Source organism: Notechis scutatus, chromosome 1 (genome assembly GCF_049901735.1).
Source record: "Notechis scutatus isolate UNSWTSFEM ecotype Mainland chromosome 1, rNotScu1.2, whole genome shotgun sequence".
Lineage (NCBI taxonomy): Eukaryota > Metazoa > Chordata > Lepidosauria > Squamata > Elapidae > Notechis > Notechis scutatus.
This window is the reverse complement of record NC_142009.1, coordinates 95403806-95419381: the sequence shown is the minus strand read 5'-3', so window position 1 is coordinate 95419381 and position 15576 is coordinate 95403806. Positions and strand designations below refer to the sequence as shown.

Below are 15576 nucleotides of genomic sequence, written 5' to 3'. Positions count from 1 at the left end.
CTTTTTTAACCTTTCTGGAAGGCTGTGAAGACCTGGCTCTTCCCATTGGCCTAAGGCTAGGATGTGGGGGAGGGATTAGCCAGAAGGTGAGAAGTTTAGTTAGACTGGCACCTGGTACAAAGGGTTATTCTGTCTTCATTCATCTTTTTAATAATTGTAATGAACCATCTAGGATCACTATATGAAGTAGGCAGCCTTGTAAGTTTCTTTAAATAGTAAGACCATTCTGAAATAAAGTTGAAAAGAAATTATTTTGGGTAGTAACATTTGCTAAATTGTAGATGTTTTAAAACCAGACAGCCACAATTCAAAGCATTGAAGATGGGCAAGCTTGTTTTCTTTCAAGCCTTCATAAAAGAACTCAGTTAAGTTATTATACTGCCTACTTCAAAAGGATTTAATTTTAGATCTAAAAGTCACTTTCCAAATTTAGGATGGGTCTTTAACCATACATTTCCCCCCCCCCCAAAAAAAAAGGGGGGGGGAGGGAAGGGAAGGAATGGAAAAATTTGATTGAACTGATGGCTATTATTTTTCCATGATAAAGAGGGTTCATTTTTTTTTATCAATCCAACAGAATGTTGAAAATACATTATATAAAAAGGGTTGAGATTCTGTTTTTTAGCAGAATGACTTTTCCAAAAACAGAACTTAGTGGGATTAAATTTGGCATGGTAGGAGAGAACAGAAAGGAAGGAAGGAAGGAAGGAAGGAAGGAAGGAAGGAAGGAAGGAAGGAAGGAAGGAAGGAAGGAAGGGAAGGAGGGAGGGAGGAAGGAAGGAGGAAGGAAGGAAATTAGATTCCATGTATATTGCCCACTTTATATATGTATTAGTTCTTGTATTATAATCATTGTCATTTTGTGCATTAACAGGGTTTGGGGTTTGTGTTTGCTTTCTCTAATCAGTTTTTTTTTTCAACTGATAATGATAAGATTTGCCAGAATTATTTCATATGGATGTGCTCAGGACTCATGCATATTCTTCCAATAATTTGAAAACTAAGGTCTGACGGCTGATTCTTAAGAAGAACTGTGTTCTGTGTACCACGGAACATATAATCTTTTTTTTTTCAATCCCCAAAAGGAGATATTTTCAAATCATATCACATCTGTTACCAAATCCATGAATATTACATCTATATAATTTAGTAAATTTAGAAATGGAATATGGACATCCTGGTTCTATTTCACATATAAAGAAGTTTGTGCAGTGGTGGAATTCAACTTTTTTTAACCACTGGTTCTGTAGGCGTGGCTTGATGGGCATGCTTTGCACGCCCATGCGCGCTTTGCATATGTGCGCAGAGGGTTTGATACTGACCTCCTGCAATCCTGCACTCTCCCTGTGTCTTCAACAGCTGATGCACAGCAATCGGCTGTGCCGCGTGAAGCGGCTGAGGTTGAAAAGCAGGAAATAAAGGTCAGTATGGAGCTGGGACAGGTGAGCGGGCCCAGCAGCTGATCATCAGAGCGAACCAGTTCCCTCATAGATGATCCTTGGAGTTACCAGTTCAGCCAAACCGGTAGAATACTGCCACTGAGTTTGTGGTTGGTAGCGTTAGTTGTATGAGAAAAAAAAGGTAAAACAGTAATGCTTTTTTAATGTCCTCCCTTTCTGTTTCCTTCCTTTTCCAAATGTGCAGACTCACAATAGAACTTGAAATCAGAACAAAGGCTGAAAATGGGCTGCTTTTCTACATGGCTCGGATCAATCATGCTGATTTTGCCACTATCCAGATAAAAAATGGTTTTCCGTATTTCAGTTATGACCTTGGGCATGGGAACACAAGCACTATGATTCCCAACAAAATCAATGATGGCCAGTGGCACAAGGTATTATATGATTGGACAATGCATGAATACTGTAGATACATTAATCTATAGATTATCACCCTCACCCCCACTTGTGGTGAATTGTAGAGGTAATGAATAGAGCAGCAGTGTGCCATGTTCTTAATTACAAGGACTTCTTAATTACAAGGACTTCAGAAATTGTTCCTTTACAGGTAGCTTAATCTGTTTCGGGATTCAAGACCAAATTAGCACACAGAGTTTTATTCCCAAACAGAGCTTCCACTCCTCCCCAATGCAGAATGAATGAATGAATGAATGAATGATAAATAGTTTTATTTATCATAGAGTTTTATTTTTAGCAGAATAGGATGAAATTTGTCCCTAGATTATAACTTTGCACAGGGATGGAGCATGAAAGATTCTATAAATATCCACCCAATTTAAAGCTGCCAAGGTTGAGAAACACTGAGTTAGGCAATTAGAGTCTGATTGTTAAATAGTAATGTAACTACAAGTTGATGCATTGTAAGAGCTTAAGAGCAGCCTTTTTATGTACAGGTAGCCCTTGAATTATGACTGTAATGGAATCTGCCCATATGCTCATAAATTGTAGATTATCACAAAACAGATTAACACTGATAAGTTCTGGTTTCCATTTATTATCTGCAGATACATGAAACCTCAGATAGCAAAACATAGGCCAACCTATAAATGTTCAATCAGAAAAAAATGCCCCTTGTTTATTTCCAATATTTATGTTGGCTGGGAAATGTAGGAAATATGGTCCTATCACATACAAAGGGCATTAGTTTATGGAAGGCTGTTGTAATTTGCGATGTCATCCTATGTTGGGAATAAGTTTCAGGGACTGTTGTATATTTTACTATTAAATGTCTAATCTGAGACTCGATTGAAGCTATTTATCCATTTAAATGACATAATAGTAAAATTGACATTGCATAATGTGCCCAAACATGCTTGTTAAGTCAGTATTAAGTTTCTCCATCTTCAGGTGGCCATTCTCCCAAATAAGAGCACAAAATTGTGTAACGTCAGTACCTCTAACAAAGACTTTGCTTATTGTAGTATAATTAATAATAATAATAATAATGAGTTGCCCTTCTATATTTTTCCAGATAAAAATATTCCGAAGCAAACAGGAAGGGGTCCTGTCAGTTGACGGAACTACAAATAGGACCACTAGCCCAAAGAAAGCTGATATTTTGGATGTTGTGGGGATGCTGTATGTTGGAGGATTGCCAATTAACTATATAACAAGAAGAATTGGTCCGGTAAGTAAAGAATGACTCGTTTCACATCTCTAAAGCGCTGACAAAATGGAGTTATTTGTTGTGCACAAGTGTAAAAGTAAAGTGGTATTTGGCCTTTCATTGTCTTTGAAAGAACACAGGCCTTGTTCTATGCAAATAATCTGCATTTGCCTTTCTTTGGACTGATCTGGTTTTTTTCCACACTAGCAATGCCCTTTTCATAGGAAACAATCATATCATTCAGGGAGACTAAGTTTGTCTGTCTTTGTAGGGGTAATCTAAATGTCATTGTGTTGTGTCACTGAGAAGCAGATCCTATGGTGCATTTCTATATTACCAGTGGAGCTTCTCTTTGAACAGAAAACAGAACATAATAATAGAGTTTTGAAGGGACCTTGGAGGTCTCCTAGTCCAGCCCCCTGTTCAAACATGAGACCCTGTAGTATTTCAGACAAATGGTTGTCCAATCTCTTCTTTAAAATTTCCTGTGATGACCCAGGGTGGGATACACAAGCAACACAGTCACAAAAACAGGTGAAGTCTCTTTAATTCCTTCAACTTGGCTTTAAAGCTCCAATTATCATTGACTGGAGACAAAAAAACTCCCTCACAAATAGTTGCAAAAAGGAAGAACTTCCATTCAAACTCAAAATACATGTAATTATAAATAGAAAAAACAACACAAACCACACTGAAGCAATTACTGAGACAAGGCAGGATAAGGGCTTGGAAGACATCCACAGATATTAAAATACACACACTGGGAAGGACGCCAAACTCAGATAAGAATAGACCGACTAGAAATATTTTCACGCTTTGTTTCCAGCACTGGCCCATGCACGGTCCGTCCTTTTAAACAGTCCTCACAGCTGCAGCCCATTGTTTCTCCCTTATCCGCTCCTCCCTGCGGGCCCTAGGATGAAGAGGGAATGGGCCTGCCCATTGACTGCCCAGCCAGCCTGTGCCCTTCCCAATTTCCTCCACAACCTCCACACACTTCCACTCCCTGTCAGCTGTTCCTCCTCTCCCTCGGAGTCAGACTCCAACAGGGGCATGACATTTCCAGTGATGAAGCACCCACAATTTCTGGAGGCAAGCTCTTCTACTGATTAATTGTTCTAAGTATCAGGTATTTTTTTCTTATTTCTAGATTGGTTCTCTCCATTTCTAGATTGGTTCTCTCCAACCTAAGTATGACATAATATAATTACTGTAGCAATCCTGAAAACTGTGGGGAAAATAGTATTGTAGACGTCAACCACTGTTCATAAAAATGTATCAACAATAGTGTACTATGCATTCCTATCTGGCAGCAAGGCTTAATTCCAGGTAAGTGTGTATAGCAACCACAGGTTAATGTTTTGGATATAGAAAATTCCTGTATCCCTACATTCCAGTCTTCCTTTTATAAAACCAGTGTTCTTAGGTTTAATAACAGTGTTGGACTTTACTCAGCCCTGAAAAACACTTTGAGCTAATCACTGTTAACCCATCTTGATTTATTTCATAAGTTATTAGGATAACATTGGGGATGGGGAAAAGATCTGTATAAACCATCTAGAGGTCCTTCAACACAGTCAAGATTGGCTACAATAAACAGACATCCTAAGACTCGTCCAAAGAAATCAGCTGAGAATTATTAGTCATAACTTTTAATCGAAACTTAGATACCTGATACCAGGTGTCCCACATTAATTGCTGCCTATACATTTTCATTAAACATTGTTCCTCTATCACTTATTTTTCTAATGTTCACCAAACTCTTGATTGCAACTTTTGTATTACTCTTTCAAAAACATTTTTGCATGAATAGGGATGTAACTGCTTTGAACAATATAAATCAGATAAAGCCTTATATGTATAGTCAACCAAAGCAAGACGTCAGCCACTTTAACACAAACACTACACTGAATTCATACTTTAATTTACTGCTATTCCACAGTAGCAGGTACATTTGTAGGAGAAATTGCTTAGTAACAAATTGTTCTGTTGGAGGAAGCATGACCAAACAAGAGGAAAGAGTTTATTTTATAGAAAACAGTACAAAAAAATAGAAGGGTTGGGGAACAAAAGAAAATGTTAACAGAGAAAGACAAATGGCAAATCCAAGTGAACACTAGGCAGAGCCTTTATTATGGATTACCTTATAGCAAGAAGAGTGGCAAAAGATTATTTCTCAGCACTTATCTATAGATTGCTGACTGATGAACCTGTTCAAGGGAACCTGGCTCTTCTTGCAGGATGATTACAAGAAACATTCAAGGTACTTAATGGACATTGGACAAAGTCCTTCAAATCCTCTCTAAATTGAATTCCAGCTATGTGAATCTGATGGAGTTGATCAAAACTTGGTCTTTAAGTTATGTGAGAAGAACTAAGCCTGTGCGTTCTAAGGAACTGGCAGGATACTTGTGGCTGTAAGTGAAGTTACTTGTGTATTAGATCAATGCCCCACCGTTTTGAATAAGGTCTCCTGAGTGACAACATACTGTGTGGTTGGATTCAAGTGGTGCATCCTTTAGTAAGGCTGTGGCTCACCCTCTGTGCATTGAAGTGGTTATCCATCTTGTCAATAAACCATCACTGAATCTAACAGTATTGAACCATTTTCATCTGTATCCAATCTTCCCTTTTGGGGAGGAGTGTGGCTAAGAAGTTAATGAAGCATTTTACAGTCAGGTTTCAGATCTGGATGTATAGTGAGTACTGAGATGGCATAGATCATGTTGTAAACAATTTCTGACAAGATTAGGTTGGTGGTGAGGTATCCATTCTGCTTCTCCTTAATCGGTCAGTGGTTTCTTTCAGGATTGGCTTGGGGGTTTGAGAGTGGTGAAAAGCATGGTGTTGCTCCTTCCCCAGTTCCAATCCATGTTGGCAAGTTAGAAAAGTCTCGCCTAAACCTCTGCTTTGTGGAGTTCCACAAGGAAAAAATGTTTCCCTATTCATATTGTACATATTGTACACGAAGCTACTGATCATATCATCTGTGGGCAGGGAATTAGGGATATCATCTGGAAAGCATGAGGACTCCCCATTATATATTCCACTCCCCTGGCTGAACAAATGATTGAAGCTGTGTACGTCTAGAGAGAGCAAAAAGGCTCAGACTCAACTCTTAAAGGACTGGAGTTTAGGACAGATCTGGAAACTTACATTATGGAGAGGAAACTGGTGTGCAGTTTGGAAACATTGCTAAACTATTGTATTCTGTTCAGAGAATGAGTGGCAGCCACGGCTATGAGGGATTTAGGATGACTCGCAATAACCAGACTCACTGAGGCCAATTCGCCACAGTCAGGTTGCCACACCAACTCGCCATGGGAGAATTCACCATAGCCAACTTGGTGCAGGACAACCTCCAGTGGGACAAAAGTTATCGAAGAAATTGTGAAATAGAATCATTAAAGAAAGTATGCAAAAGGAAGGATGAAATGAAATGCGAATGACAAAAATTAAAATAATTTGTAATTGTTTTAAATAATTAACTTGTTAAATTGTCCTGCGATGACTTGTCCCATAGTGAATTGGCAGCAGTGAATTGTCCTATAGTGAGTTGACTGTGGCGAGTTATGCCATTCAGGGCTATGAGGGCCCTTACATCTCATGTGCCAATTGTTCCCCTTTCTGGATTGGAAGGCCTTCCTCACTACCACTCATATCTTTGCACTTGTTGGGATTGTTACCAGGGCATTCTGCTTGGGGCTGATCTTGAAGACTACTTGGAAGCTACAGCTGATCTACAATGCAGTAGCACGAGTAGTTATGAGCCTACCTTCTTTGCATGCCTATGCAGCTGTTCTGACCCAAACCCTTCTCCAATAAAACAAACACGAACCAAAGGGAACAGAAACCTTTTAATGATTCTTACAAATCCCCGGTTAAAAGGCTGCTGCAAACTAATTAACTTTGATAAGCATGAGCCTTGCCAAAACTGCGAGGCTGCCAAGAATAACAGGTAAGGTTACCTAGAAATATGTTACAACACAAGAGTCTTCAAATACTAACTAAGATACTGCAATGCCCACGAGGCTCGAGTTTCAAAATGTCTTTGCTTCCTGCAAAGAACGTCCGATTCACAGCTGGCTTTTATCTTCTTGAAGGAGGGGCCATTACCTTGCAGCCTTACTCCCGAGTCGCCCGTGCTGCTGCAGCTGTTCTTTTCTGCAAGCAGACCTGCGTGCACGCGCACTTGGCACAGGCTCCTCAGGAACCTCATCACTGCTGCCAGCCCCCACAATCTCTGAAGGCAGCAGTCCACTCCCTAATGGTCCTGGCCTCTCATCTGAGTCCTTGCTCTCCTCAGCCATCCGCACCTGCTGCTGGCTAACCACAACAGTAGCACCGCTACTTTGTGAGCTGCTTTGGCTGTCTGTGAACTTCCAAGTACAGTTGAAGGTGTTGGCTGTCACTTACAAACCCCTTCATAAAAAACAGAGCCAAAGTATTCATAATACCAATAATTTCTACTCACCTCTGAAGATTAAACATGCCATGGGTGTCCTTTATTAAACAGTGCCAACTAATGAGAATGGAATCAAGAAAGCCTCCTTTCCCATTGCAGTACCTACATTATGGAACAGAATTCACACACACACACACATGCCAGATCATCCATGATCTGAGTAGCCCTAACCCTGCTGACCTTTTCCAAGGCACTGAAGAACTATTTGTTAGTTCTTCAGTCTCTTAGTTCTAATTGAATGAATGAATGAATGACCAATCATTGTTTATTGTCATTAACAAAAGGAAATTGACTATGCTTAGCTATATAGAGCTGAAGTGGGGCAGTGGTTAGAATGTAGTACTGCAGTCTACTTCTGTTGACTGCCGGCTGACTGCAATTTGGCAGTTCGAATCTCACCAGGCTCAAGGTTGATTTAGCCTTCCATCCTTCTAAGGTGGGTAAAATGAGGACCCAGATTGTTGGAGGGCAATAGGCTGACTCTGTAAACCACTTAGAGAGGGCTGTAAAGCACTGTGAAGCGGTATATAAGTCTAAGTGCTATTGCTATTCGTTGTTCAGAGTTTTCTTGTCACAAGTCATTGTGATTCTGATAATTAAACTTGCCTGCTCTTAGTATGAACTGCTTGTCCAGGGAAAGGAACCAAGATATTGGGGGGGGGGGAGCCAAATAAATCACCACTTAGAGCCTTAGTGAAAACAGTGACTCTATGTGTAGCATAGTTTACAGCTTTCCTTTATGAAAAGAATAATGTTGACTTCAGAGTCAGTGACTCTAATATACAGTATCCCAACTTCCCCACTGCCTGTCTTCTGCTGAGGGATAGTAGATTTTTGTAGTAGTGGTAGTACTAGTGGTGGCAGTAGTAGTAGTAATAGTAGATTTTATTTGCAGTTGGCCTTGGGTTAATGTTACAAATTGTGGCTGATCTTTTTTATCTAAACTGAAACTACAGTTAATGGGGTGGGAGATAGAGAGCCTTACCTGAACTCTGCCACAGTCCTAAATCTAGATTGCCATGTCAGTTTTTATCAGATGCATTTTTTTACTTTACTATTAATTGGTAAGTACAAAATTTGTTCACTTACAATTACTCTTACAATTCTGTTTTAAAACGTATGAAAGGAGGGATTCAACCTGCTTTATTTATCTTTTTACATTACATTCTTGTCTCCAAAATAATGTTCTTGAAAAACAAGATTACAGTTTGGTAAAAAAAAGCATTTTAGAGATATGTTGTAACTCCAACTCCATTTTGGAGTTACAAGTGGAAAAAAAAAACAAGTGCAAATATTAACAGCCAGCAAGATTTGTCTTAGTAGAAAATGGTGATGTTGCATTAATTTTTAGTATAAACATGATCTGATCTAATAGAAGTACAAATGCTAACAACAAAGTAACTTTTGTGAAGATGAAAATATATATACTGTCAATGTAAGTAATATATAAAGATAACAAAAAGAACCATTTTGAAACACTCTAACATTTTATATTTCCAGTATATTTTGATAATCATTCTACCATTTTGGGTATTATCTTTGCTACATCTTTTAAAAAGGCAATTCAGTATCGGAAAATAAATCTATCAGAAATACATTTTATAGAATAGTCCTGAAACTAGGCCACTCCTTTCATCAAGTTGAAAACATTAGATTTAAAAAAATGATGTCAGAATAAAGTATTTTAGAAAGGCAACTAACTTTCTTGAGGATTTTTACCCTGACTCAGGTAGTCTACAGCATTGATGGATGTATACGAAACTTTCAAATGACAGAAGCTCCCATTGATCTGAATAATCCTACCTCCTTCTATAATGTTGGAAGATGCTTTGTCAATCCACAGGAAGGAACCTACTTTGCAGGGACAGGATTTGCCAAAGCAGGTAATACCATCTCAAAATCTGCTCTTAAATGAACCCTTGAGGATCCTTGGTGCTCTCTGAGCTTGGTTTCTTGCAGACATTTCATTAGCCAAACATGATTATGTTACTTAGTTTAGGTAATGAAAAGTCTGCAAGAAAACAACCAAGCATAGAGAGTACCAAGAACCCTTCATTTCAACCCTGAGTGACAAATATTCTCCTTTATTGCTACATAAACCTTTTTAAAATCCTGGTTAGGCCCTTCTGTTTAGATAGTTGCCAAGGGAGGAATGATAACAGAGAATCACAACTGAAAAGCATAGAACAGACACAGAAGAACAGTTTCATCTTCTGAGGCTTGTTGAATTTAAAATTTTTTAATGACAAGAATGTTGCCCTTGAGGCATAATAACATATTACAACGATGGTAATAATCATCATGTTTAATATCTACACAAGATTGTTGCAGTTCTGATTTTTAATAAGATTCAGAATAGATTAATTACAATTCTTGACACTTCAGGATGCTATTTGAAATAGCTCTCTGTATGTACAGGTAGCAATAGATACATATCTGCCAATCTGATTAAGAAATGTGATTTTTATGCACGGTGTCAACACCGCACTATCATTCACCAAAGCGATTTAGTGTATAAAGTAACTGTGAAATATGAATGCTGTCAAGCGTACTGGTGCCTGCATCTCTGTACAGTATAGAAAATTATCCTTGCGTTATTCTTAGACTGTTTTTCCTTCCTTATTCCTTAGTTGGAGCATATAAAGTGGGACTAGATTTACAGGTGGAATTTGAATTCCGTACAACACGGACAAATGGTGTTCTATTGGGAATCAGCAGTCAAAAAATGGATGGCCTTGGCATTGAGTTGGTAGATGAAAATGTGAGTATGGAACTATTAGGAAAGAATCTAATTAAATGTTGTTTCTCAGCAGCCCTAAAGAGACTCTATCAAAAGATACTGAGCCATGTTACTCATCCATTGTTCCACGTCAGTACCTTGAGCTCTGATTCCTTTTGGGTTGTCCCTGTAGCCAGTGATCTTTACAATACAGTTGAAGTCAGAGCTACAGACTAGCAAACTATATTCTACAAATTTAAATTGGGGGAGGGGGGCAGGTTCCATAACATTTCCCCAGTTAAAGTATTATTATGAACCTAATCTGCATTTGTTAGAACAGTCTTGTGAAAATCCCTTCTAATTAAACTTCTGTTTCCCTTTCCAAAATCTCATTTTGGTTCTGCTAAATTCTTTCTAAAATAAATGCTGCTTGAATACAAATAGCCAGCTTGTACAAACATTGAAATAATCAAGCCCTATTGCTGTAGCACTGTTGTGGGTCTATTATCCATTTTAGATTTTGGCAGCAATCAGTTGACAAACAGTATGATCCATAATTTGTGCTTTCTCGCCAAAATTGCTTCTCAGTTATAAATTAATTTCAAGTGGATCCTTGAATTCAGAATATTCATTTGCAGTGGTTAAGAATTTAATCGCAGCTTTTGCTGAAAAGGATAATTAAGTCTCAATATGTTGAATGGGAAAGCCAGGCCTACACATTGTATAACGATCTCTTCCAAGTTATGTGGATAAGTTGTTTGACTTAATTTAAATTGCCTGTTTGTTTGTTTGTTTGTTTGTTTGTTTGTTTGTTTGTTTGTTTGTTTGTTTGTTTGTATAATTTCTCACATAGGTTATGTTCCATGTCGATAATGGTGCCGGTCGGTTTTCGGCCATTTATGAAACTGCTATACCAGGGAGTTTGTGTGATGGGCGGTGGCACAGAGTTGTGGCACACAAGATAAAGCATCGTTTAATGCTGACAGTGGATGATCAGCATGTGGAAGGGATCAGTCCTAATGCAGCTTCAACTTCAGCAGAGACAAACGATCCTGTCTTCGTTGGAGGATATCCTGGTGAGTAGATAAACCAGGCCAATGCTACAGTTGCTATCCTTCATTATTGTTTAATTTGTTACTTTTATTACAGCCACCAAACCCCAAGGGAATCCGTTTATGGAATTCTATTAAGTGTTTCATAAAGTACAATTTTTGAAACCAAGGAATTATACAAATGCACGCGGTCTGGATTGAGCCTGGTGGTGTTAAATAAACAACAGTAACTGCAGTGCATGTTGAAAATGCAGTGTTCGCAAGCACCGGGGGTGGGGGAGTTTATTTTTAAGCATTTCTGTTCCAAATTCAACTTTTGAACTGTGTTTTGCATCTAAGGTTCCCATTTATTTGCCTGGTTATTTGCTTACTCATTTTACATTTCATCTGTTTGCTCACATTGAACAGAAAAGTTATTACATATCATTATCACCTCAATTCGGGTGCCTTGGATGGGACTAAAATCATAATATGTTGTGATAAGTGGTGATTGTTCCATGGCATAACAAAACTTAGTAAAAAGCTGAATAACTTGTGCCTATGCACAGATAAATTCCTTATGTATCCAATCACATTTGGCCAATAAAGGTTCTCTTCTTTTCTCTCTTCTCTTCTCTTCTCTTCTCCTCTCCTTTCCCCTTCCATTCCATATTCTGTTCTATTCTATTCTTTTTTCTATTCTATTTTTTTCTACTCTATTCTTTTTTCTATTATTCTATTCTATTTTGAATTTTTAGGGATAAGGTACAATCTGAAAGTATGGTTTTATGTTATTGAGTTATTAAAAATATTTTTAATTGCAGTAATGCTAAGTTTCATTATTCTATGACAATTGTCTCTGTACCATATATCTACAAATGACATCTATGCATATGAGTTCACACAATATGTAACAAACACATTTGGTATCAGTTTACACTGTTATCTACTTACAGAAAAAGATTTCTTTAAAAAACAAACAAACCTCAAGATCTGAAAGATCCTACTTTCTTTTCTTTATCTCTCCCCTCCCAGATGGATTGAAGCAGTTTGGCCTGACCACTAACATTCGATTCAAAGGCTGCATTAGGTCTCTGAAACTCATCAAAGGGGCAGCTAAACCACTGGAGATTAACTTCAGCAAGGCCTTGGAAATAAAGGGAGTGCAACCTCTGTCCTGCCCAGGGAATTAAAGAGAAAAACCATCAAATTGCAATAGGAATCCGAGCAGTAACGCTAACAAAAAGATTCTTTTACAAATATGCCTGTGATATATTCCAATACTACCGTTTCAGGGTGTACTTCTAAAAGCAATATGAAACAAGGGGGAAAAATCCCTTAAAATGAATAAAGCAGCAAGTTACACATGTGTGATGTGTTGATTTTTGCCAAAAAAAAAAAAGACATTTTATGAGCACATTATGTATTGTGTTTATACACAATAAATATTCATGCTGCATTTGTGCCTGAAGCTCCTGGAGCTTTGTACAAATAGTTCATTTAGTCACCATTCAGAGTTTTACAGCAGCACTGAAAAAAGTGACTTAGGACTGTTCTTCACACTTATGACTGTGGCAGCATCCCCATAGTCACATGATCAAAATTTAGATGCTTGGCAACTGGTTCATATTTATGATGGTTGCAGTGTCCCGGGGGTCATGTGATCACCTTTTGTGACCTTCTCACAAGCAAAGTCAATTAACAATCATGTTAGTACCTTAACAACTACAAGGATTCAGTTAACAACTGCAGCAAGGGTGGGATTCAACCGGTGTTACTACCGGTTCGGTAATTACATTTTGTGTGCTTCTGTGTCTGCTTCTCTTCAGAGCTACAGGTTCTATAGAGCCGGGCAGAACAAGTAGCATCCCACCCCTGAACTGCAGCAACAAAGGTCCTAAAATGGGGCAAAATTCACTTTAAAAAGGTCTCACTTATCAACAGAAATTTTGGTCTCAATCATGGTCATAAGTCGAGGACTACCTGTATTGGAGACTTGTGTGTAAGTTACATTTCGGGTACTATATAGGAGAATGTGGGATACTGAGGCACTTTTAATTCTGCTACTCCTGTTTTTAGCATCATGTCAGAAACTTCTCCCTTCAAACTGGAGAGACTTAAACATCTCCTTTGAATATTGATTTTAATTTACATATTAAATCATCAAATTGTATAGATGTTTGGCAGCATACAAGAGTTGCATAAAGCCCTGAAACCATAATAAAACATCTCCACCCTCAAAGAAAGATTAAAGGCAAAGAGCTCAAGTGGCTGATTTGAACTGCTGTTCCAAATCAACAGGCAATGAGCTCTTAAGCATTTCAAATCTATATTATTAAAGCTTTTGAATGTTAATGCCCATGCAATTCGTTAGTATTTTCTATATGTTTATATAATATATATTTTTCCATAATATGAAGGGCTGCATTTTCTTGGAGAAATAGTGATGGCAGCGTTCTCTGCCTAATCAAATGTTTAATATAAATATCAAATGAACATTGGACTTAATACCTAATATAATGTTTCAACAGCAACAGAATGCTATGTGTTTCTTTTTTAAAAAATATTTAAAATGTGGCATGATCATATTTTTCCTCCAATGGACTACTATATGATGTCAGTGAAAACAGAAAAAATAATAACCGTGCCTACTATACAATGTGTTAAGTATTTTGCTCTATACATCTTTATTTTAAATGAATAGTTTTGCTCTTCTTTAAAACAATTTTGGAGCAAGCCTGCTACTTGGACCCTCTCTGAAGTTTGATGATCAATCTGAAAAGAATAAAAATGCAATAATTGGCTAGAAATCCACAGCTTATTTCCGGGACTGCAAAAAGCTGCCCAGAAGTAAACTGAATGTTTCAAATGTCTTGCCTTGCTTGAAAGCATCTCTGGTAAGTCTCAGGTAGCATCACTGACTCAGGAAGGTCAGTTCTTAGCCATGAAAGCTGGCCAGTCACTCTGTCTTAGCACAGCCCACCTCACAGGGTCATTGTGGGGATAATAGGAGGCAGAGTATTAATTAACTTTGCTAAGATAGATGATAGATCAGGGGTGGGCAAACTACGGCCCGGGAGCCACATCAGGCCCGTTGGTCTGTCCAATGCAGCCCGCCCCTGAAAAAAAATCACTGCCATTGGTCTGTCCAATCCGGCCCGCCCCTGAAAAAAAATCGCTGGGTGTGGCGTATTGCCCTGTGCCACGTGGCCCCCAAAGCTGCAAAACAGTGCGGAGCGATCTAGGGGTAGGAAAGAAAAGAAATTTGCAAAGGCCTCGGCTGGGAGTTCGAAATCACCTTCGAGTGCGACCTCTACAAAGGTGAGTCCCCGCCGATCCCCCTTTTTTTTCCGGGGCTTCCAGGCTTAAACTTTGCAAAGGCAAAGTTTGCAGGCTGGAGTGTCTTCCCGCCGAGGAGCGGGAAGGGTTCCGCCCGGCGGGCGGGCGGGCTGCTTAAACTTTGCTCAGGCGGCACTTTAAAAGCCTGCTCCCAGCACCTGAGCAACTTCCCAGCAACTTTCGGCTTCCTTTTAACTCGCGGGCGCTCGCGCCTGGCCCCGAGCCGCGCGGCAGAGGGGAAGCCCGGCGGGCGGGCGAGCTGCTTGGAGGAGGCGACCTGGCGATGCTCCGGCAGCAGCAACAGGCAGTTTCGCCCGGGCTCCGCTCAGGTGTCTGGCTGGGGCTGTGAGGAGTTGCTACCGCCGGCGCAGCTCCGTGCGGCTCCAGTCCCGCGTTGCCTTGGGAAGGAAAAGGCAAAACCAGGAGCCGCTGAGCCTGAGCCTCCGGTGCCGCTGCTCCCGTTGCAAAGCACTGCCGCGGCTCTTCCTTTTGCCTTTCCTTCCCGAGGCAACGCGGGACTGGAGCGGCGAGCCGCGCCGGTGGTAGCAACTCCTGACTCAGGGGCCTCCGAGGGGAGGGGAAGGAGGAGAAGGGGGGAAGGGGGGGGCGATTCCCAAAAAATCTTGTGCTGACCCAGCCCGTCTGTCAAATTTTAAAAGTCAATGCGGCCCCCGAGCCAAAATGTTTGCCCACCCCTGTGATAGATAGATGATAGATAGATAGATAGATAGATGATAGATAGATAGATAGATAGATAGATAGATAGATAGATAGATGTTTTTTTTCAGATTGCAAGAATTCATCCTTCTCATTTCCTATAGTTACCTCATCATTCCTTCAGAGATGGAAATGGCCATTCAATCTTCCCCAAAGAGCACATATAAAGATGGAGAAGAAATGGAGACAGTTCTATCAGTAGAAACCCAGTAGAGTTCTGTGATGACCTGGGGCATGGC

At 39.5% G+C, this 15576-nt stretch overlaps 1 protein-coding gene across 8 annotated transcripts in view; it reads left to right on the top strand.

The window, feature by feature from the left end:
- Window positions 1-12650, top strand: part of LAMA2 (laminin subunit alpha 2) — a 423950-nt gene extending 411300 nt beyond the window's left edge. For 7 of the 8 annotated variants that reach the window (XM_087972045.1, XM_087972041.1, XM_087972015.1 and 4 more), the window contains 6 exons: window positions 1645-1834; window positions 2932-3087; window positions 9261-9414; window positions 10162-10292; window positions 11104-11326; window positions 12317-12650. In XM_087972045.1, coding sequence (XP_087828171.1) covers window positions 1645-1834; window positions 2932-3087; window positions 9261-9414; window positions 10162-10292; window positions 11104-11326; window positions 12317-12474 — 1012 coding nt within the window. In that variant the 3' untranslated portion in view covers window positions 12475-12650. The remainder of the gene's footprint in view (window positions 1-1644; window positions 1835-2931; window positions 3088-9260; window positions 9415-10161; window positions 10293-11103; window positions 11327-12316) is intronic. The other variant, XM_087972058.1, reaches the window with a different exon arrangement.
- The last annotated feature ends 2926 nt before the right edge of the window (window positions 12651-15576 follow it).